General features: G+C 36.0%; 1 protein-coding gene across 1 annotated transcript; it reads left to right on the forward strand.

Annotated features, from left to right (window-relative positions):
- Positions 1–6086: 6086 nt before the first annotated feature.
- TAS2R39 (taste 2 receptor member 39) lies at positions 6087–7103 on the forward strand. The gene has a single exon (XM_004046394.4). The coding sequence runs from the start codon at positions 6087–6089 to the stop codon at positions 7101–7103; it is 1017 nt and encodes a 338-aa protein (XP_004046442.4).
- The last annotated feature ends 17764 nt before the right edge of the window (positions 7104–24867 follow it).

The raw sequence follows: 24867 nt of genomic DNA on the forward strand, positions 1-24867 counted from the left end.
CAAAGTTACTGCTGAAAAGAATTTGCTCAAACATTTTTCCAGAGACTCCAGTCACAGCAAAACAACTCTGAAAAGCATGAATAAAGTTGGAGGATTCACACTGTCCGATTCCAAGTCTTGTTATACAGTTACAACAATTAAACAGTGTGTTTTTTACAAAAGAGTAGATAGAAAGATAGATAGATAGATAGATAGATAGATAGATAGATAGATAGATAGATAGATAGATAGACAGATAGATGACAGATAGATAAAATAGAAGAGACAGGGAAGAAATAGACCCACACAAAGATAAAATAGAAGAGACAGGGAAGAAATAGACCCACACAAATATAGTCCACTGATTTTTGATAAGAGTTGCAAGTAATTTCAATGGAGAAAGGATGCTTTTGACAACAAATGGTGTGGAACAATTGGATATTCATATACCAAAAATTAAAAACACCCAATCTGGACACATTCCTCATACCTTACACAAAAATTAACTCTAAGTATGTTATAGGTAAAATGTTTATTTAGAAACAGAACACTTATTCCTCAGTACTATAAGGAAAAATTAGTATTCAGATAAAACATTTTCTCACAAGGCATTTTACTTTCTGCAGAAGAGGTGCTCCTTGCAGATGAAACAATGGCAAGAGCACACCTGAACAAAGGAGGGAAGCAATTATTATCCCTTATGCAGCTTGTCCCTGCTACTGTGTCCTGTCTCCATTAGCTGGAGCCAGACCTCACAATCTAAACTGAACCCAACTGGCTAATAATTTAAAACTTTCCTAAATAGGTAAAGGCAATAGAGAACAAAGGAAAAGAGGAAGTTGCTTATGAAAAGACTTAGAAAACTAATAACATTCCCAAATAAAAAAGGGGCATAAGTTGCGAGCTGGGACATGCCTGTGAGCACGTCTAGCACAGACATCTTGGTTAAAGTACAAGGACATAGAATGTACTACATGCCTGTGAGCATGTCTAACAGCTACAGAGAATAGGGCTTAACAAAGAGCTATTAGTACAAAGTAAGGAGGGCTGAAGGAAGTTAGTCTTTAAAAGAAACTATTAACACTTATGATTTATTCTTTAACAAGAAGGGAAACTTTGAAGAGGAAACTTTTTACTTTCTACAAAGTACATCATCAGCATAAATATGAAAGCTAAAATTATAAAACTTCTCAAAGAATACACAAGAGAAAATATGTATAGCTTTGGGTCTGGCACAGTTTTATGACCAAACACCAAAAGTGTAATCCACAAAAGAAAAATTGATCAATTGAATTTTACCAAAATTTAAAACTTGTATTCTGTAAAAACCATTAAGAGATTGAAAGGATAAGTCATGCACTGGGGGAAAATATTTGTAAAGCACATAGCTGATAAGGGACTTATAATTAGACTATATAAGGAATATAACAACTCATTTTTTAATAGGCAAAATTCTGAATAAACAAAGACATATTGATGGTCAGTAAGTGTATTAGTCAGGGTTCTCTAGAGGGACAGAACTGACGGAATATATATATAAAGGGGAGTTTATTAAGTATTAACTTACACCATCACAAGGTCCCACAATAGGCCGTCTGCAGGCTGACAAGCAAGGACAGCCAGTCCGAATTCCAAAACTGAAGAACTTGGAGTCTGATGTTTGAGGGCAGGAAGCATCCAGCACGGGAGAGAGTTGGAGGCTAGGCCAGTCTCTCCTTTTCACATTTTTCTGCCTGCTTTATATTTGCTGGCAGCTGATTAGGTGGTGCCCACCAGATTAAGGGTGGGTCTGCCTTACCCAGCCCACTGACTCAAATATTAATCTCCTTTGGCAACACCCTCACAGACACACCCAGAATCAATACTTAGTATCCTTCAATCCAAGCAAATTGACACTCAGTACTAACCATCATGATAAGAATATGAACAGATGCTCAACATCACTCGTTATTAGGGAAATGCAACTTAAAATCACAAAGAAATAGTGCCACACACTTTTAAATGACTAAAATTTTTTAAAAACACTTGACAATACCAAGTGCTGGCAAAGATGTGAAGCAACTGGAAAACTCTCATACATTGCTGGTAATAGTATAACTACTCTAGAAAATAGTTTGGCAGTTTCTTACAAAGTTAAATACCTAGATGTTGGTGTGTAAATGCCATTCTCCAATAAAAGAATTAAGACTCTTTGAATAAATGATTTATTTCAGTGTTGGGGTGGGAAAAATATGAGTTTGGAACATCCCATGATGCCACAAAGTTAGGAAGCTCTTAAGAAAAAAAAAATGGAGCCATATTTAAAAGACACAAGAACCAATCTGAAAGAGTTCTCAATTGCCAAAGCTTGAGCAGGTTGAGCAAAAAATAACAATAGTATTGAAGTGTGACCGAAATGCAAAATATAAAATAAAAATCCATGAGTGCATAAGAATACAAATAAATGTTTGATTAAGTAACTAAATGGGAGAGGAGGAATAATTCTTTCTTAGAGAAGAATTCTAATTAATAAAGGTGAAAGGAAAGAGGAAAACAAAAAATTATAACACCACAGTAATGTTAATTGCTGCAGGCAGCATGCCATCATGAATACTCAAATCAGTGGACAAGAGTTTTAGGAAAAACAAGATATTTGCATAGCTTCAAAGTATCTCCAACAGAATATTTCTGTGTTGGTTTTTAAAATAATGTCCACAAACTCTTTAAGAGTTCTCCTCTGGGAGGTGAAGTCTAATTCATCTCCCTTGAGTGCAGGCCAGACTTAGTGACTTACTTCTAATTGATAGAGCACAAAAGGAAAAAAAAGAGTAACTTTATGGCCGAGAGACCAGTCAGATACCACCTTAACTAAGTGATCAAGTTAACATTGCCAGTAAAAGTCATTGACATCATGGGTCCCTGCAGTCAGAGGGGCACATCATCTCTGTGGTACTCTTCCCAAAAATCCATTAACCCAGGCTAATGAGAAAACTAAGACAAACCCAAATCAAAGAATACACTGCAAAATACCTGACCAGGACTCTTCAAAACTGCCAAGGTCATAAAAGAAAAGGAAAGACCAAGAATTTGTTTTGAATTGGAAGAGATGAAAGAAACAATGATGAATTACAATGTGGTATTCTGGACTGGGTCTCGAAACAGAAAAAGAGGACGTTAGTGGAAAAACTGGAAAAGTCCAAATGAAGCCAAAAATTGAGCTGATAGTATTGTAACAACGCCTATTTCCTTCGTTTGATCATTGTAGCATGATTATGTAAGATGTAAGCATTAGTGGAAGCTGGGTGAAGGGTGTATGAGAATTGTCTGTACTATCTTTACAACTCATCTCTATGTCAAAAGTTATTTCACAATAATAAGTTAAAAATATAACCAAATAAACTGGGCTTTTAAAAGCTATTCCCTATGTCCTTAATGGGTCAGAGTTTTCTTCATGAGCGTTCCTTAATTATTAGGTTGATGTAAAAGCAATTGTGGTTTTTGCCTTTTTTTAAAAGTAATGGCAAAAACCACAATTACTTTTGCACCAACCTAATATTAGAAACACCCACTCAAATACATCCAAGATGTATTTAGGAAACTGAAGGTGCCATTTAGGAACTGGTCCAACAGTGTTACTTTAAGAAGATCAAGAAAATGTGGCACATATACACCATGGAATACTATGCAGTCATAAAAAAGGATGAGTTCATGTCCTTTGTAGGGACATGGATGAAGTTGGAAACCATCATTCTCAGCAAACTATCGCAAGAACAAAAAACCAAACACCGCATTTTCTCACTCATAGGCGGGAATTCAACAATGAGAAGACTTAGACACAGGAAGGGGAACATCACACACCGGGGCCTGTTGTGGGGTGGGGGGAGGGGACAGGGAAAGCATTAGAAGATACACCTAATGTAAATGACGAGTTAATGGGTCCAGCAAACCACATGGCACATGTATACATATGTAACAAACCTGCACGTTGTGCACATGTACCCTAGAACTTAAAGTATAATAAATAAAAAAAAGAAAAAGAAAAGATCATCTTTTCATCCAGAAAGGTTATTTCATCCCCCCTCAGATCGCCCCTGGAAATTTCCATGAACAAAACTCTTTCCATTGCAGGAAGCACCTCTTTCATAAGCTGTGGCAAGCAGAGCATCTTCTGAAATGCCTTTGGTGATGTCTGTGGTCCCAGCTCCTGCCCACAGCCTCTGCAGCACCCTACACTGTGAAGCCAGACCCTGTCTGAGCTCTTTCTCATCTGGCTGCTCTGTCTCTGCTTCCCCTTCCTTTGTTCCCCTCTGTCACCCACCAGTGTTTCTTACACAGATGTTCTCTACAGTCTGCTGTGTTCTCACTGAACCTCACTGTTTATGCTCTGACACTTGGTTTAGGCATAGGACCTGCAGATTTTCAAATTTGAGGAGACGTGGAACTGCCATTCCTCCTCATGTCTCTCATAAAGAGCTTCTCTGAGCTGAAGGTCTTCACTAAGGCCATATATCAACCCAGCAAGTATCTATGTACTGCCTCCTGGGTGTCCGGCATGGGCTAGGGGCTCAGAGTGGGATACATGGATAAGTAAATCAAATGAGGAAAGACGCAACAGCCTCTGAAGGGACCATGCCCTGTTTCTCCTCCCACTCTTGGAAGCCTGGATCAGCAGAAGTAGGGGAAAGCCAGTGGCAAGAAAAATCCTCTTTAAAACCAAACTGGAGGTCCTGAGATACTCCAGGCCTACTTGTGCAAATGGGTAGAAACAAGCAGAGAGGAGCAGTTGTCTATTACGCTGTATTCAAGGGAAATATTTGTTCAGGAATAGTGATTTTCAAATGAGATGGTAAAATTCGTAACAACTCATCTAAAATCATTAATCAAGCCAGAAAACGTTTATGAGTTCTTGCCTTGTTTTTAAAAGGCTTTAAGTAAAAACCAAATGTTAGAAAGATTTTCTGAGACTTCTCACCCACCAACTTTCTCTTTATTAGAATTATTACTTCATCATTATTTTAAAGTTACATACATTCATAAAAATTAATTTACCCTGAAATGAAAAGTCCATTTTATCATTATGTGTCCTATGCTTGCGTTTTAAAATCAGAAAAAACTTCCTTAAGATAAAAGTGATTCTTTTTTCCTTTCTTTTTGTTTTAATATTCCAAAATTGGATGAATTGGGACATTGCTTTTATTCTCAGGTTCGCTAGCTTACCTTGTTAGGAACTAGGGAGTTTTACCTTCAACTCTTATTTTCCTAGTTTTGCTTAAAATGAAAGGTGAATGTGTGTGTGTGTGTGTGTATGATCTTTTATGTATAATTAAATTTATTACCTCTCAAGTAATTTACTTTGAAAACAGAGTCCTATCTCTTAAAAATCAGTGTCTTCTTGCTTTATTGATTTTTCTTTAGAGGGTGGGGACATAAAAGGCTACCAGGAAAAAAATGTCACAGTGGAATCAACCCTGCATTTAGTCTTGGGCACACAAAAGAATCCACAGGTCTAGGTAGCATAACATGGTGGATAAGAGGAGGAACTCTGGGACCAGGTGACTTGGGTTTGAATCCCAGTTCTACCACGCTCTAGTTGTGTGATGTTGGCCAAGTTATTTAACCTCTGTGTGCCTTAGTTTCTTCATCTGCAAAATGGAGGTAATAGAAGCACATGCTCATAAGGTTGTTGTGAGGTTTAAATGTAGTAATTATAAATAAATCATTTGAAAATTTCTTAGCACAAAATGAGAAGTGCGTGTGTGTGTGTGTATGTGTGTAGCAGTTTTTATTTTCAATCATTTTCTGCAGTCACAAGTGAAAGTAAGTTAAATGATGACTCAGTTAACCAATGTTCAAATTAACTGATGCTACCAAAGAACACGGACCTCAGTACCATGTTAGCTGCTTTTAAAGAGTCTACTCAAGTGCTTCCCTGGGCCTCATTATTGAACCACTACCAACATGTTCAAAAATAGAGAGAGGATTAGAAACCAAATCCTTCCAACATTTGCATCTCTAGATGTAGAGCTAAGAATTCTGAAATAAACAAATGCAGTGAATTTGGAAATGATACATCAATTGCTTCCTCCTATGACATCAATACTGGGAGTTATCAAGAGTCTGCCCATCAAATGCTAGGGAGATGTTTTCCTCCAGACACCAAAGAGAAGCAACAGCTCAGAATGACTAAACTCTGCGATCCTGCAGAAAGTGAATTGTCGCCATTTCTCATCACCTTAATTTTAGCAGTTTTACTTGCTGAATACCTCATTGGTATCATTGCAAATGGTTTCATCATGGCTATACATGCAGCTGAATGGGTTCAAAATAAGGCAGTTTCCACAAGTGGCAGGATCCTGGTTTTCCTGAGTGTGTCCAGAATAGCTCTCCAAAGCCTCATGATGTTAGAAATTACCATCAGCTCAACCTCCCTAAGTTTTTATTCTGAAGATGCTGTATATTATGCATTCAAAATAAGTTTTATATTCTTAAATTTTTGTAGCCTGTGGTTTGCTGCCTGGCTCAGTTTCTTCTACTTTGTGAAGATTGCCAATTTCTCCTACCCCCTTTTCCTCAAACTGAGGTGGAGAATTACTGGATTGATACCCTGGCTTCTGTGGCTGTCCGTGTTTATTTCCTTCAGTCACAGCATGTTCTGCATCAACATCTGCACTGTGTATTGTAACAATTCTTTCCCTATCCACTCCTCCAACTCCACTAAGAAAACATACTTGTCTGAGATCAATGTGGTCGGTCTGGCTTTTTTCTTTAACCTGGGGATTGTGACTCCTCTGATCATGTTCATCCTGACAGCCACCCTGCTGATCCTCTCTCTCAAGAGACACACCCTACACATGGGAAGCAATGCCACAGGGTCCAACGACCCCAGCATGGAGGCTCACATGGGGGCCATCAAAGCTACCAGCTACTTTCTCATTCTCTACATTTTCAATGCAGTTGCTCTGTTTATCTACCTGTCCAACATGTTTGACATCAACAGTCTGTGGAATAATTTGTGCCAGATCATCATGGCTGCCTACCCTGCCAGCCACTCAATTCTACTGATTCAAGATAACCCTGGGCTGAGAAGAGCCTGGAAGCGGCTTCAGCTTCGACTTCATCTTTACCCAAAAGAGTGGACTCTGTGACCAGCACCCAAGAAGACCACAGGACCTGGCCTTACCAGCTCTGCCATTCCCTCACCTAGATCTCTCTTTTCTCTCTTCTTTTCTTCTCCAACCCTCATCTGACCCTTTTCGCCTGATGTGGCTTTTTATATAGGAAATTGATCATTTCTTTTTTGCTTCATGGGTACAATCTTAGTGGTACTGTCATATTCTTCACCTGAGCCCTCTACCTCCCCTTGCTCTGTTTAAAGCAGTGATTCTAAGCACTGGCTACCCATTAGAATCTCTAGGTTGATTTTTGAAAATACCAATGTTCAAACCCAATCTCAGATCTATTAAGTCAGAATTTCTAGTGTTAGAACTCACACAATTTTCTAAGATCTCCAGGTGATTCTGCTGTGCAGCAGGGTTGTATAGCCACCAAAATAGAAGAATGTTCTGAAACTAGTTCCTGACAACTCTCTTTCTCCCTCCACATGCCTTTTAAACACATTTAGATAACTTGGGAAGTTTTCTGAGCAGAAGTTTGAAATGCATTTTGTCTCCATCTTTCAAAGATATAACCAAAATAATGCGGAACTATTTATCAAAATTAATAATGCATAAAACACCTTTCATCCTAAAAATTACTAAGAACTTTTTCTAAGCATGGTTTTGTATAAATAAGCAAAAATATGTGCAAGAGGCTCTTCACAGCTGCACTGTTCATGAATGATGGGAATTGAATGTCTGAAATGAATATTATGTTAACCTTTTTTAAATGAGATAGATGCATGCTTCCTGAGATGAAAAGATTTCCAATACACAGTGCAAAAAGCAAGGAGATATTTTATGATTCCATCTGTATTTCTTTTTTTCATAATACTTATATATTTGTATGTATATATATGTACATGCAAAGTTTCTGGACAAATATACCAAAAATAATTCACAGAGGGCTTCTGAGTGGTGTCACTGGGTATCTGGGGAATAAATGAAATATTTACAATTTATTTTATGCCTTTATGCATTGTTTGAATTACTTAGAACATGTATTCACTAATTTTAAAATTTTAAAAGATTTATATTGATTTTTATTAGAAAGAGAATTGGTAAGTAAAAAAGATTTGAGAGAAAGGATAGTGCACATTATTTTGTTGATTGGCTCTCTCACTATCGGGTTTTATTAAAAATGCAAACAAATCACAAATTAAACATCACAGGCTTTCAATCCATTGACACCTCTATATTCTCTGTCCCTCTATCAGGCCTGTCCTCTCTTCCTTTCATATTCAATTTGGATTACTGGTCAATCATTATACTCACCCTTCAAAAATAGCTTCAATATTTACAGATGAAATTAGCTGTATCTGTGATTTGCTTTGAATTAATCCAACATAGGACAAAGGAGTAGAGAACGGGGTGGTTTGGGTTATTCTTATGCTAATGTTTTTTAAACAAGGCTTCAGGCATGTGGAGTTCTTTCTACTATTCTATTTCAGAATATGTTTGAGAATTTCCCTAATATAGCTTTTATATAAATAAATCATACAATATTCTAAATTCCTGACCCTTCTAAATGTGAAATAATCCCACATTTAAATGACTATTTAACATTCTGTGTTTGCTTCTAAGCAGCTGAGTGTTACTTGAGAGTATTTCAGAACTGGATGAGTTCATGTTCCTACAGATTCATGCTATTCAGCCTCAAATGAGTAACTTCATTGAGCATTTCCATCCCATATTTCCCTAGAGAAGTCACTCATTAAAGTCCCGACAATGACTATCTCACATCTTTTTCTCAGTCTCCAAACCTTCAGCCTCTCTTCTCCCTGACCCATTTCAGCCCTTAAAGTCTTTGTCAGGCAACATTTGAAGGACAATCCTCTTTTTCCCATTAGTGAATCTACTAATCCACCAATTTCTGCCTATATCCCCAATATTCAATAGAAAGGGTGCCAGTCAATGAAAAAAAATCATTAGACATGTTTTAACTATGTTCTACTCCCTCTATATTTTTTCTTCCTCCAAGTTTCATTTTTCTATGTGTTTCAGTTTGTTTTCTCTCGTGATCGAGTCTTTCCTTAAACATCCGATGATCCTTGAATGTCAGCACTAAAAAGTCGACTGCCAAATTTTAAAAATTCATTTTAAAATATCTTTTAGAATATAAAAACTATGTTGAAACATCTATGTGAGAGGTCGCTCAAAAGTAGAACATGCAAACTTGGATTCTTAATTTTCCCCTTGAAACACATTTCCTTTTCAGTTTTCTCCAACTCATTAAATAGTGCCACATTATTTCCACTGGTGAAGTCAGAATGCTAGGAACCACCATGGATGTGTCTTCTGTCTTACTCACTTCATGCAACTCATCAGTAAGTCCCATGTTTCTGTCCTGTGACGTGTATAAGTAGAGGATCATTCAGTTATTAGTTGAACAAGTATTGGCTGAACACCAACTATATGGCATATTCTATTCCAGGTGCTATGTATACAATGAACAGAGCTCTTGTCATCATGGATCTTCTAGTCTAGTGGGAAAGCACTAGTAATAAAACCAAGAATGAATAGCACATCATGGTGGTGGTGTTAGATCAGCCCAGTCAGGAAAGGCCTAGATGAGTAAATAAGATATAAAGAGGTAATTGTTAAAAATATAAATCTAGGCCAGGCGCCGTGGCTCATGCCTGTAATCACAGCACTTTGGGAGGCTGAGGCAGGTGGATCACGAGGTCAGGGGTTCGAGACCAGCCTGGCCAACATGGTGAAACCCTGTCTCTACTAAAAATACAAAAATTAGCCGGGGGTGGTGGTGGGTGCCTGTAATCCCAGCTACTCAGGAGGCTGAGGCAGGAGAATCGCTTGAAACCGGAAGGCAGAGGTTGCAGTGAGCGAAGATCACACCACTGCACTCCAGCCTAGGCAAAAGAGCAAAACTCCATCTCAGAAAAAAAAAAAAAAAAAAAAAAAAAAAAATATATATATATATATATATATATATATAAATCTAGATAGAGGAATAAGTTCTAGAGTAGCACTGTAGGGTGACTTATAGTTAACAATAATTTATTGTGTATTCTCAAATTGCTAGAAGAGAGGATTTTGAATGTTTCCAACACAAAGAAATGTTTGAAGTGATAGATATGCAGATTACTCAGATTTGATCATCCCACATGGTATATATGTACCCAAATATCACTGGGTCCTATTAATATGTACAATTACTATATGTTAACTAAAAATAAAACAAAATTATAAAAATAAAAAATTATAAATATAAACCAAACATTTAGGATAATTACAAAATAAATCTAAGGAAATCAGAATATATTAAATATTGATTTGATAAATAAAATATAAAAAAGTTAAAATGGATACAAAACTGGTTCATTGAAAAGAGGCAGTAAAATTGGCATCATTAGCTTACATAATCAAGAAAGAAAAAAGGCATAAATACACAAAATAAGACATGAAAGAAAAATAACTACAAATCAGAGAAATTGCAGTACTTTTAAGAAACTATTTTGTTTAACTCTATGCTAGAGTTTGAAAACGTAGATAAGATAGATGTTCCTAGAAAAATATAATTTACTAAAATTGACTTCAAGAAAATCTAAGCAGAATAATCATCACAGTTGAGCTAGAGAAAGTTGTGAAGAGCCACTCCTCAAATAATACTGGCACCAGATGTTCACAAGGGAATTCTATCAACTTTTTAAAAGCAGATAATATGAAGTCTATGTAAATTGTTTCACAGCACAAAAGTTAAAGGAAGCTTCCAAATTTGTTTTGTGAAATAAATATAATTTAGATATCAAAACCTAACAAAAATTGTCTCCCAGAAAACTACAAATAAACCTCACTTATCAGTATTTATACAAAAATACTAAATAAAATTTAGTATTAAATTTAAATCTAGAATACAGGTTTATTTCATAAAAGTAAAGATGGTTTAATATTAGAAAACATATCAATATAATTAACCATATTAATAATACTAAAGAGACAAATCATATAATAATGCTCATAAGTGCTGAAAAATAAAATTCAAGAACCATTCCTAATTATTAAAAAATCTTACAATAAAAATAGATGATTTCCTAACATGATAAAATACATCTATCTCTTAATAGCTAGCAAGCATCATTCTTTTTTATTTTTTTAGACAGAGTCTCACTCTGTTGTCCAAGCTGGAGTGCAGTGCGATGGCACAGTCTTGGCTCACTGCAAACCTCTGTCTCCCAGGTTCAAGCGATTCCCCTGCCTCAGCCTCCCAAGTGGCTGGGATTACAGACATGAACCACCATGCCTGGCTAATTTAACAGCTAGCATCATTCTTAATGAGAAAACATTATTATTTCCATTAAATTCAGGTAAAAAGACAAAGATGTTTACCCTCACCCTATTAACTGACGTTAACCCTAGATAGTATCCAGTACAACTAGAAGAAGTGAAATTAATTTAAAGGATTTTAAAAAATTGGAAGTTTCCTGGTGGAGTATCTTATCTGCAGATGGTTATATAAATAAACCCAAGAGAAGCAACTAAAATATTACTCTAAATAACAAAAGCATGAAATATGGAAGGAAAAAATAAACAGCAAGAAAAAATAAGATACTAGAGCAATAAAGTTAACAAAAAATGAGCATGACTGAAACAGGAAATTTTCCCTGACCCCTTCATAGGCCTCACAAAGGGAGTTGCTCGTTTATTCAGCCTGCAGCTCTCAAATCCTTTGTAGGAGGGGAGGCATGCAGGTGAGTGGGCGCAGGGACCAGGAGGAGTTATTCTGGATGCCGGCAGGAGCAGAACTCCTTGCGGCCCCACAGCAGCATCCAGCGGGGTACCCATGACCCCTGGAGCCCCAGAGGGCATGTGTTACTGTGCTCTTATAGCTTTGCTATCCATGTATGGCTTTAGTGTTTAACAGCTCAGTGTGATAGCCCTCTGTATCTCGAGCTCTTGTTGGGCATCCAGGAAGAATCAGGTCGCAGGAACAAATTGAACATGGTAAATGCAGGGGATTTTATTGCTGATAAAAGTGGTTCTCAGTGGGATGAAGGGCTTGGAAGTGGATGGAACAGGAAGGTGGTCTTCCTCTGGAGTTAGGCCATCTCTTCTCCAAGGTCCAGCTATCAAACCGACCCTCTGAAGTCAAGCTGCTTCTTGCCAATGTTAAGCTGCTTTTTCTCTTCTCTCCTCTGATGCTCTGCTGCTAGTGGAGCCTGGGGTTTTTATGGGCACAGGATGTCGGGGGCGGGGGTGAAGCAGGCCAGGGTAATTTGGAAGAGGCAACATTTAAGAGGGAAAACAGAAATGCATGTTCTGACTTTGGGCTGTGAGTCCAGGCTTGAGGGTGGGGCTTCAAGAAGGACCCGCCCTTTTCTACCTAATATTTCGCTGCCTCCTGCCCATATCACAATCTATATGAAGACTGCTTTTAAATGCTTCAGATATACACACAGAAGACTTGAACAGGAGAAAGGCTACCATGCTATTGAGTGGAAAATGTCAATGTCATTAGATACAACATTTCCCTAAATGAATCTACATTTACTGTAATTTGACACAAATGCCAAAAATTTTTTAGACAGATAATAAACATAATCTGGAAAAAATGAAGCAAGAATGGCCAGAAACATTCTGAAAATGAAAAAGTAATGAGGGAGGACTAACCCCATGAAATAACACACGTTATGAAGCTGAAAAACACAAAATAGTGTGACAGTGGAAATCAATACTCAATAAAACAGAGTAGACATCCAGAAAAATGAGAATTTAGTATATGGTAAAAGTGGTATTAGTAAAGGAATAATGGATTATTCAATAAATTATGTTAGAACAACTAGCTAGCAAAGTGGAAAAAAATTTTGGATGCCTCTCTCACATCTTATACTAGGCCAAATAAATCAAATAATTCATGTTTTTATTTAAAAAAGGAACTATTAAATATTAGAAGAAATTTTGGAGATTTCAAAGTTAATTTTAGAGTTGAGAAGACCCTTCTAACCATGATAAATGAAAAAACAAGCATAAAATGATTTATTTAATCTGGTTACATAAAGTAAAAAGATACTACATGGCAAAAACTACCTAAGCAAAGTCAAAGACAAACAAGAAACTGGGAAATAATATTTGACACTCACATTCCAGATAAAGATTAATTTTCTGAATATATTAAGAGTTCATACAAATCAATAAGAACAATTATTGAATTTAAAAATTGGCAAAGGATATGAACTGATAGTTAGAGAAAATGAAATAAAGGTGGCTTTTAAGAAATTAAAAGCTTATAAAATGTGAAAAGCTATTTAAAAATTAAAATTAAAAATCATCCATTATCCTTCAACCCAGAGACAACTTTTAAAGCGTGTGTGTCTGTGTGTGTGTGTGTGTGTGTGTGTAGTTTAACAAAACTGGGTTCATACTAAACATAAAGTTTTTGTAATCTTTTGTTTTCATATAACATTTAGATGATTTTTCCAATTCATTAAGTTGCTTTCAGAAGTTTGTTTAAAAAATTTAAAGGATGCTCAGCCTGATTTACTACAAGAGAAATAGAAATAAGAACTACTCTGAGATGTACTTTTTCACCTATCAGATTAACAAAGATCAAAAAGTTTGAAAACACACTGTGCTGATGATCATAGGGACCAGGTGAGCTCATAAATGATGGAAGTGTTAATTGCTACTGCCTCAAGTACAGTTTAGTAATAGCTATGAAAATCATGGTGGTACATACTTTCACTCAAGAATTTTACATGAGCGAAACAAGAATACATATACTTGAACACATAAAAGATAACATATGTACACAGGTTACATGTTACAGCATTGTTTATAATAGAAAAAATAGGAAAATCACAGGATATCATCAATACAAATTGATATCAATACAAAGGTTCAGTGTAAGAAGCTATAGAAAGAAAATATTAAAAGAGGCACAAGAAAAAGAAAGATAGAAAGAGAAAGGAACCAAATGTATTTATGTGTTTGGAATGGCTTCCAAATATATTATTAGGTGCAAAAAAAGCAATGCATTTAATATACTATCATTTGCACTCAATACTGTTGCTAAAAATAATTAAATACATGTGGGCTTGCATATACACTAATTTTCTCTGGAAGAATACAATAAGAAATTAATAATATTGTTTTCTTAAAATAGAGTTAGAAAATGGGAATTTTTTTTTTCTGAGACAGAGTCTTGCTCTGTTGCCCAGGCTGGAGTGCAGTGGCATGATCTCAGCTCACTGTAACCTCCACCTCCTGGGTTCAAGCAATTCTCCTGCCTCAGCCTCCCAAGTAGCTGGGACTACAGGCACCTGCCACCACGCCTGGCTAATTTTTGTATTTTTAGTAGAGATGGTGTTTCACCATGTTGGCCAGGCTGGTCTCAAACTCCTGACCTTGTGATCTGCCCGCCTTGGCCTCCCAAAGTGCTGGGATTACAGGCGTGAACCACCGCGCCTGGCCCGGAAATATTTATTTATTGTTTTCTTCCACAGATGTAAATTATGTGACTGGGAGACAAGAAGCAGGAAGAAGACTTTTTACTGTATACATTTTGTATCTTCTGAATTTTCAATGATATTACCATATAATCTATTCAAGAAATGAATAAATAGAAAATCTGAGCTGTTTTGTGATGTGTGCTTGTATTCATCTGTTCTCACACTGCTAATAAAGACATACCCAAGACTGGGTAATTTGTAAAGGAAAGAGGTTTAATTGACTCACAGTTCCATATGGCTGTGAGGCCTCACAATCATGGTGGAAGAGCAAGGGACATCTTACATGGCGACAGGCAAGAGAGAGCTTGTGCAGGGGATCTCACCTTTATAAAATCATCAGATCTCGTGAGACTTATTCACTATCACGAGAACAGCATGGGAAAGACCTGTCTCCATGATTCAATTACCTCCCACTGGGTCCCTCCCATGACACAAGGGAATTGTGGGAGCTACAATTCAAGATGAGATTTGGGTGGCGACACAGCCAAACCATATCAGTGCTACTAAATCTTGAGAATTTAGTCACGCCTATTATAATGCTAACAACACCCACTGCCATCCTGTGTGTTTCGAGAACTTTGTTTTGTTTCAGCCACAAACATTTTTTTCGTATCTGGTCAAGAATTAGTATACACTATGCAATGGTGAGTCTCAGGCAGCCAGGAGTACTCTCAATGTGTGCTAACTTAAATTAAGGGAGGACATATTTCTGTGGCCCAATAAATTTAAGAAATGCTCTCTTGAGCCCCAGTAAACAGGTTTCTATATAATAAACAAAATGTTGCTAATTCACCATCAGCATTGGAATGATAAACCCTAGCAAGCTGACCCTTTCATTTCTATTATACGTGTGATAACATAAAATCTCCCATATCACCAGCCATTTAGCAGAAAGAATTTCTCCTACTTGGCACTAGACCAAGAGTAACAACCTACAGTTGGGTTGAAAAGGCCAGATAGAGGTACCTGTAAAAAAAAAAGACTAAAGACAAACTGAAAACAAAATGCTGAGGAAACAGTAATTAAGAAACTGCTCTGAGAAGAAAATTAGGTTGAATCTTAGAGAAAATTGAATTAACAACAAAAGTAGCAGCAACAACAACCAAATAACCACAGAGCAGAAAGTGTCTACAAGCAAGGAATGGTAACAGTAGTTAAATTCAAGTTAAAGTTCTAAGTCTCTGCCATCTACTCTGTTTATTCTTGAGCAAAAAACTAACCTATGCAAATCTTAATTCTCTCATCTATAAAATGAGGAGGATAATAATGCTGTTCTCACAGGAGGGTCCTGAACAATAATTAAAATAATATATATATAGCAAATGGCTGATACAAGCTGGCCGTACCTGTTCTTGAAAGCAGCTGTATCGGGGTAACAACTAATGTTGAATCACCAGTCTCCAGAACTTGACCTATGATAAATTTTCCAAACAAAACTTATTTTACCTTCTATTCCCCTCTGCAAAGTATTAGGTGGAACTCTTCTGAAATAGAGGCACTATTTCTTTTTTCTCTTCAGGAAATTGCAGTGAATCTTCTTAAGGGTCTCATTTTCTGAACTTTAATGTCCATGGACTTCTAAGAGGAGATAAATAAAAGCAAAAGAACAAAAGGCAACAACAATCCTGAAACTCTCAAGTCAAGAAACAGATGCTACAGATCGTTTTAATCTATTCCGGGTAGGTTCTGGGCATCAGGCTTCTGACTTGGAGCGGAAAGGGCCCCAGAAGGTAGACCTTCCTAAAAGGAAAAAGGTGAATGGAACTGCCCCCATTTCTAAACTAATCTCTAAGACAGTCTGTAAACATGGACACCTGTTGGGGGTCCTCACTGGACCAATGACTTATCTGTGTTAGCCATTGTTCCTCAGATCCACCATCCTTAAAAGCTAACAACAAGTAATAAGACATTTTGTTGACACCCTTTCACAGCCTTCCAGGAAGAAACATGTCTGTTCCAGGTGTGTTAGACAAACAACATTATTATCTTTCATTTGATCCCTAGTGAGGATTTTGTTGTTGTTTAAAAAAATAAAGTATTTGGTATTCAAATAATGGCATGCTTCCTTGTACATTAACAAAATGGATTTTGAATAATATACTGGATGCAGAGGAAACGGGTAAGTGTACTTTGTAAATGCTTTTTCCTGTCTCATCATTCTCAGGGGCTGAAAACATTAAGTCAACAACTGTCAAAACATTGCCACGGACAGCTGGAAGTAGAGCATTAAAGCCATCGAAAACCACCTGGGAGAAAATATTTATGGGAAATGATGAGATTTCTTAGCAAGCAGCTCCCAATCATTTTAGTAACAGGTAATTTGGTGAAAACATGTCACATGTCACAATTGTTTGCTACTACTTTCTGGTAATGTTGAGAGGTTTTATTTTCTTGTGAAATAGCCTGATGAGTAGAAAGTTAAAATCGTCATAACTCAAATTCTCATGTAACGCCTTTTTAAAAAATGGATTGGGAAGACTTACAAAAACATAATAATATTACTCATTTTTAAATCTTCTCCCTAAAAAAATACAGAAGCAAAATTGGTTGTTTCAAAATGATGAAACTTTCAAAATTATTATTATCAAAGTAATACTGGTTTCTGGGGGAAAAAATTAAACGCTAAAAAAGGTGTTTTGTGAAAAGCAACAGTCTCCTGTCTTACCCCAATTAACATTTCCAAAAGCAACATTTCTATCAATTTCTGGTGTTAGTTTTTATGGTGGTTACTCTCACAATTCCAAATACATACTCATATACATGTATGTGTATTTTTTGTCCATTTGTAAATAATATTCATTGACATATCACTATAAAAAGTGGGAATTTCTTTTTCTGGCTGGGTGCTGTGGCTCACACCTGTAATCTCAACATTTTGGGAAGCCGAGGCAGGAGGATTCTTTGAGGCCAGGAATTTGATACTAGCCTGGGCAACATAGCGAGATCCCACCTCTATATTTTCTTTTTAAGTGAGAATCTGAATGTCACTTACATTACTCTCAAACTATTGACCCTGTCCTCTTCTAAAATTTTGAGTTGTATTACTATTTTCAGCTCTTGTTTTCATTGCCTTTAAATTGTTAAGTGATAATTTTAAGTTTTCATTTCTTATTCAAGTATTTATACTCAATGCCCATAAAATGCACTTTATAAAAAGAGTATATTAGCTCTCTACCCTTCCTTCAACACCTTCCCTTTTCCACCTTATAACTTCTGAAAGCAATATGTTCCTTCTGAATTGTCATATGCTTTTCTATAACTATAGTTCAGTCTTCTATGCTTTATTTATAAGTTGATTTAAATATGGAAAACCAATAAATAGCATTTCTAATATTGTGGCTAAATATTGTTCAACTCAAGATAGAAAACTGTTTCCCATTAAGGTCAATGACACAATCCATAGACCCAAATCAAAGGAGAATATTTCCACAATAAAAGTCAAATGTGTTTTATAGTTTTCTGTGTACAAGTCCTTCAACTTCTTTTATAAGTTTATTCCTAAGTATTTCATTATTTTTGATGTGATAATTTTTGACAGTTTTTTAAAATTTCATTATCAGATAGGTCATTTTTGGTGCAAATAAACAGTACTGATTTTGTATATTGGCTTTGTATCTTGCAACTGTACTGAATTTGCTTGTTCGTTCTAACAGATTTTTGTAGTCTTTAGACTTTTCTACATATAGGATTATATCATCTGCACACAGAGATAGTTTTATTTCTTCCTTTCCAAATTGGATGCCCTTTATTTCTTTCTCTTGCCTAATTGCTCTAGGAAAGACTTCTAATACTATGTTGAATAGCAGAGGCAAGAGTGGGCAACCTTGCCTTGATCTTGACAGGAATAGCTGTCAGCTTTGAGCTATGAGCTTATCATGTGATATATGGCCTTTATTATGTTGGGGCAAATTCTTTTTATACATAATTTGTTGAAAGTTTTCATCATGAAAGAGTGTTGAATTTTGTCAAATGTTTTTCTGCATTGGCTATGATGATGATATAACTTTTATTCTACATTCTGTTAATGTAATGTATACATTTATTGATTTGCATAGGTTGAGCTATCCTCGCATCCCAACAATAAATCCCAGTTGATCATGGTGTTTTCAATGTACTACTGACTTCATTTTGCAGTATTTTGTTCTGGATTTTTGCATGTATGTTCATCAGGGATATTGGCCTGTAGTTTTCTTTTCTTATGATGTCTTTGTCTGGTTTTAATATCAGGATAAAGCTGACCTCATAAAATTAGTTTGGTACTGTTTCTTCTTCTATTTTTTAGAAGAGTTTTTAAAGGATTTTGTTTATCTTATCAATTTTGTTTATCTTTTCAAAAAACAAACTCTTAATTTCATTGATTAAGTTGTTTTAAAATATTTATTTTATTTATTCCATCTCTAATCTTATTATTTCTTTCCTTTTATTAACTCTAGTAAAAACTTAGTTTAGGGCTTAGTTTGTTCTTCTTTTTCTAGTTCTCTGAAGGGTAAATTTAGGTTTTTAATCTGAGATCTTTTTTTTAATGTAGATGTTTATCACTGTAAACTTCTCTCCTGCTGCTTTTACTGCATCCCATAAGTTTTAGTATGCTGTCTTTCCATTTTATTTGTCTCAAAGTATTTTTTTTTAATTTTCCTTTCGATTTATTCTTTGAAACATTGATGAAAGAAATTGAAAAAGTCACAAATAAATGAAAAGACATTTCTTCATATTCATGGACTGGAATAATTAATATTGTCAAAATGTCCACAATATCCAAAGTGATCTATAGATTCAATGTAATCCCATCAAAATTGCAATGGCATTTTTATAGAAATAGAAAAAAATCTAAAATTTACGTGGAACCATAAGATGCCCCTAGTAGCCAAAGCAGTCTTGAGCAAGAAGAAAAAAAACAGAAAAGGAATCACACTTCCTGATTTCAAAATATATTAAAAAGCTATAGAAATCAAAACAATATGGCAGTGGCATAAAAACATACATATCAACCAGTGGAACAGAATGAAGTTCCCAGAAATGAATCCACGCATTTACAGTAAACTTATTTTTGACAAGAAGGGCAAGAATATACAATCAGGAAAGGATAGTATCTTCTTCAGTAAATGGTGTCAGAAAACTAGATACCCACATACAGTAAATAAAATTTGACCTTTATCATACACCATACCAAAAAAATCAACTTAAAATAGGTTAAAGATCTAAATGTAAGACCTGAAACAATAAAATTCAAAAAAAAAAAGAAAGGCAAACCTTCTTGACGTTAGCCTTGACAATGATTTTTTGGATATGACACCAAAAGAATAGGCAACAAAAGAAAAATAGACAAATGACATTATATCAAATTAAAAACTGCACAAAAAAGAAAACAATCAGCAAAAGGGACAAGGCAACCTATTGAATAGAAGAAAATATTTGCAAAAGATATAGTTGATAAAAGACTAATATCCAAAACATAAGGAAGTCCTACAACTCAATAGCAAAATAGTAGCCTGATTCAAAAATGGGCAAAAGATTTGAATATACATTTCTTAAAACATCCAAATGGCCAAAAGGCATATGAAAAGGTGCTCAACATCACTAATCATCAGGAAAATGTAAATAACAATGATATATCACGTTAGAATGGCTGTTATCAAAAAAGAAAAAGTAGCAAATGTTGGTAGGATGTGGAGAAAATGAAACTCTTGTAGACTGTTGGTGGGAATGTAAATTTCTACAGTCACTATATGGAAAAAAAGTATAGTTGGTGGAAATGTAAATTGGTACAGACACTATGGAAAAAGATCCCAAAAAATTAAAAATAGAACTACCGTATGATCCAGCAATCCTACTTCTTGATATATATCCAAAAGAAATGAAATCACTATCTCTATGAAGTATCTGCACTCTCATGTTCATTGCAGCATTATCCATAACAGCCAATACTGAAAACAACCTAAGTGTCAATTGACGGATAAATGGATAAAGAAAATGCAGTATTTATCCATGTGTGTGTATATATAATATATATATGTATGTATGTATATATGCATACCACACACATACACTCACACTCAGTGGAATATTATTCAGCCTTATAATGAAGGAAATCCTATGGCAGGCAACAAAATGGATGAATCTTGAGGATATTATGCTAAGTGATGTAAGCCAGACACAGAAGAACAAATACTACATGATCCCACTTATATTAGAAATCTAAAACAGTCAAACCCATGGAAGCAGAGAGTAGAGTAGTGGTTACTAAGGACTGAAGGAAGGAAGAATTGAGAAAATTTGGGTCAAAAAGTACAAAGTCTCAGTTATACAAGATGAGTAAGTCCTAGAGATCTGCTGTGTAGCACAGTGCATATAGTTAACAATCCTGTATTGTATACTACTTTCAAACTTGTTAAAAGGGAAAGTCTTATGTTAAATATCCTTATCACAAAAAAGAAGGAGGGAAAAAACTTTTAGAGGTGACAGTTATGTTTATGGCATTGTTTATGGTGATGGTTTACATAGTTATATACTTGTCTTCAAACTCATCAAGATATATACATTAAATATATACACCTTTTAGTATGTCAGTCACACCTCCAATTTTTAAAATCGAATGCATTTTATTTTCTTATTATCCATCATTGACTCAGTAGCATTCAAGAGGTTGGGTTTGTAATAATTCTACTCAGTTGCTTTATTTTACATTGTTTGGATCCCTCCTCCAAAAAATATACACATATGTTTTACTGTCTCCTCATAGTAACTCAGCTTTGTAATCACACTACTACCAAGTAGATGTAATCCACTTTTTTTGCTCCAGGAGCACCGTTTTCAAAGCCCTTTATCCTCTTATTTCAGTCTCAACAATTGTGCCCTAATCCTGACTCATATTTGGAAATTCCTTTGCTGAATGTCTGAATTATATCCATTAACTATTTTCTAGATCTCATATCTTACCCTTCATTTATTTTCTCACTTTCTTACTGGAACACATCCTTAAGTAATTCCCTCAGAAAAGTGACCTGAGAACGTAAACTCTCTCAGTCCTTGAATGTTTATAATATTTTTATTTTGCCCTCATTCTTGATTGGTAGTTTTGTTGAGTATATAATTTAGGTCTAAAATAATCTCCCTTAAGAACTTAAAATACATTTCATTATCTTCTAAGATTCCTTGTGTATTAGTCCATTCTCATGCTGCTATGAAGAAATACCTGAGATTGAGTAATTTATAAAGAAAAGAAGTTTAGTTAACTCACAGTTCCACATGGCTGGGGAGACCTCTGGAAACTTATAATCACGGTGGAAAGCACCCCTTCATAGGTCAGCAGGAGAGAGAATGAGTGCAAGCAGGGAAAATGCTAGACGCTTACAAAATCATCAGAGCTCATGAGACTCACTCACTGTCACGGGAACAGCATGAGGGAAACTACCCCCATGATCTAATCATTTCCCACCAGGTCCCTCCCATGACACATGGGGATTATGTGAACTACAATTCAAGATGAGATTTCGGTGGGGACACAGAGCCAAACCATATCACCTTGTTACAAACTGTTAATCTGAAAGCAATGTGTCTTTTTCATTTGTACATTTTCACATTCTTTTTCTCTAGAAGTTTTTAGGGTCTTCTCTTTATTTTTGGTGATTCACTAGTATTGTACAACTTCATATAACAGAAATCTAGCTACAGTGACCATATAATGACTAATATTTTTAATGTAACATGAAGTCTAGAGGCTGGACAAAATGCTCCACGCAGTCATGAAGGACCTAGGATCCCTCCTGTCCTACCACTCTTTTCTTGTCGCTTACTCTCTCATTCATTGTCACAGATGGCTTCTCCACAATGAGGCATCACATTTTTTTTTCCACACAGGCTCACCCTCTGCCACCCAAGTTGGAGTGCAGTGGCATGATCTTGGCTCACTGCAGCCTCCACCTCCTGGCTCAAGCAATTCTCCTGCCTCAGCCTCCCAAGTAGCTGGGACTACAGGGATATGCCACCACGCTCGGCTAATTTTTGTATTTTTAGTAGAGACAGGGTTTTGCCATGTTGCCCAGGTTGGTCTTAAACTCCTGGGGTCAAGAGATCTGCCCACCTCAGCCTCTCAAATGCTGGGATTACAGACATGAGCCACTGCACCCAGCCAAGGCATCGCATCTACATTTAGAAGTGATGGTTATGTTTATGGCATTGTTTATGGTGATGGTTTACATAGGTATATGCTTGTCTTCAAACTCATCAAGATATATACATTAAATATATACACCTTTTAGTATGTCAGTCATACCTCCAATTTTTAAAATCGAATGCATTTTATGCAGACAGGCAGAGCTGGGTCACATGGACACCCCTGCAAGGAACTCTGTACAATAAATGATTTTTCATTGTGCACACTTCCACACTAAACAAAATTGATGCTTTTTTCAGGAGAAAGGGGAGAATGAACACGTCTTAGTAAATTTGTAGTGAATGTTCCACTTGGTGAAAATTATGTAAGACCAACTCTGGGCTTACCAATTAAAATAACATGTTTTTTGTCCGCACTGAAATTTTTTCTTCTATTTAAAAAAAAAAAATAATGTTTTTTCCCTCCATTGTCTCTAACTTCACTACCTAAAACTTCTTTCAGTCAGATCTTAGACCTCCTGGGTTAAACAACTGTGTCTCTCATCTTTTCCTTTATCTTTTTCATGATTGAGTTTTGCTCTGAATTCTGAGAGATTACCTTGACTTCATCTTGTTTTTACTATAATCATATATTACCTGGATGTAATTTTAAATCATACTTTAAATATCTGAAAGCCTGTTGTGTCTTTTTTACTTTGTTTTTAATTGGCATTTAACAATTATTCATATTTATGAGGTACAATGTGATATTTTAATACATGTATAAATTGTGTAATCATCAAATCAGGATATTTAATATATCTATCTCCTCATATAATTATCATTTCTTTACAGTGAGAACATTCAAAATTTTCCTATTTTGATGTTTGTTTTGTTTGTTTGTCTGTTTGTTGGTTTGTCTATTGCACAGGCTGTAGTGCAATGGTGAAATCTTGGCTCACTGCAACCTCTGCCTCCCGGGTTCAAGTAATTCTCTTGCCTCAGCCTCCCAGGTAGCTGGGATTACAGGCATGCATCACCACGCCTGGTAATTTTTGTATTTTTTTAGTAGAGATGGGGTTTCACCACGTTGGTCAGACTGGTCTTGAACTGACCTCAGGTGATCCACCCTCCTTGGCCTCCCAAAGTGCTGGGATTACAGGCTTGAGCCACTGTGCCCGGCCTTTCTAACTATTTTGAAATACACAACATTGTTAACTAACATAGTCACCCTACTGTGCAATAGAACACCAGAACTAATTCCTCCTATCTAACTGTAACTTTGTAGTCATTGACAAATCTCTCCCCATTTGCCCCCTAATCTCACTATCTTCCCCAGCCTCTGGTAACCACTATCCTACTCTCTACTTCTATGAGATCAACTTTTTAAGATTCCACATATTGGTAAGATCATGCAGTATTTGTCTTTTTGTGCCTGGATTATTTCACTTAAAATAATGTTCTCTAGGTTTACCCATGTTGCCACAAATGATAGTATTACAATTTTTTTTTTTTTTTTTTTGAGATAGAGTCTCACACTGTTGCCTAGGCTGGAGTGCAGTGGTGCGATCTCGGCTCACTGTAACCTCTGCCTCCTGGGTTCAAGCAATTCTCCTACCTCAGCCTCCCAAGTAGCTGGGATCACAGGCATGCACCACTATGCCGGGCTAATTTTTGTATTTTTAGTAGAGACAGGGTTTCACCATGTTGGCCAGGCTGGTCTCGAACTCCTGACCTCAGGCAATCTGCCCGCCTTGGCTGCCCAAAGTGCTGGGATTACAGGTGTGAGCCACTGTGCAGACCGTATTCCAGTTATTTTTTATGTCTAAATAGTATTCCACTGTGTATATATAAAACACATTTTCTTTCTCTATTCACCCATTGGTGAACACATAGGTTGATCCCACATCTTGACTCTTGTAAACAGTGCTGCAATAAACATTGAGAGTGCAGATACCTCTCAGTGATTTCCTTTGGACATATACTCAGTAGTGGGGTTGCTGGATCATATGGCTAGTTCTATTTTTAACTGTTGAGGAATTTCCATACTGTTTTCCATAATGACTTACTAATTTACATTTTCACCTTGTCATTTCTTAATTGTTTATTTTTAATAGCATCCTTCTCTTATTTTATGGAGGCAATATCTTCTGTGCCTCCTCTAAGGACACAAGCTTAAATTTTTTGTGTTCTTTGAT

The sequence above is a fragment of the Gorilla gorilla genome, chromosome 6 (genome assembly GCF_029281585.2).
Source record: "Gorilla gorilla gorilla isolate KB3781 chromosome 6, NHGRI_mGorGor1-v2.1_pri, whole genome shotgun sequence".
Classification (NCBI taxonomy): domain Eukaryota; kingdom Metazoa; phylum Chordata; class Mammalia; order Primates; family Hominidae; genus Gorilla; species Gorilla gorilla.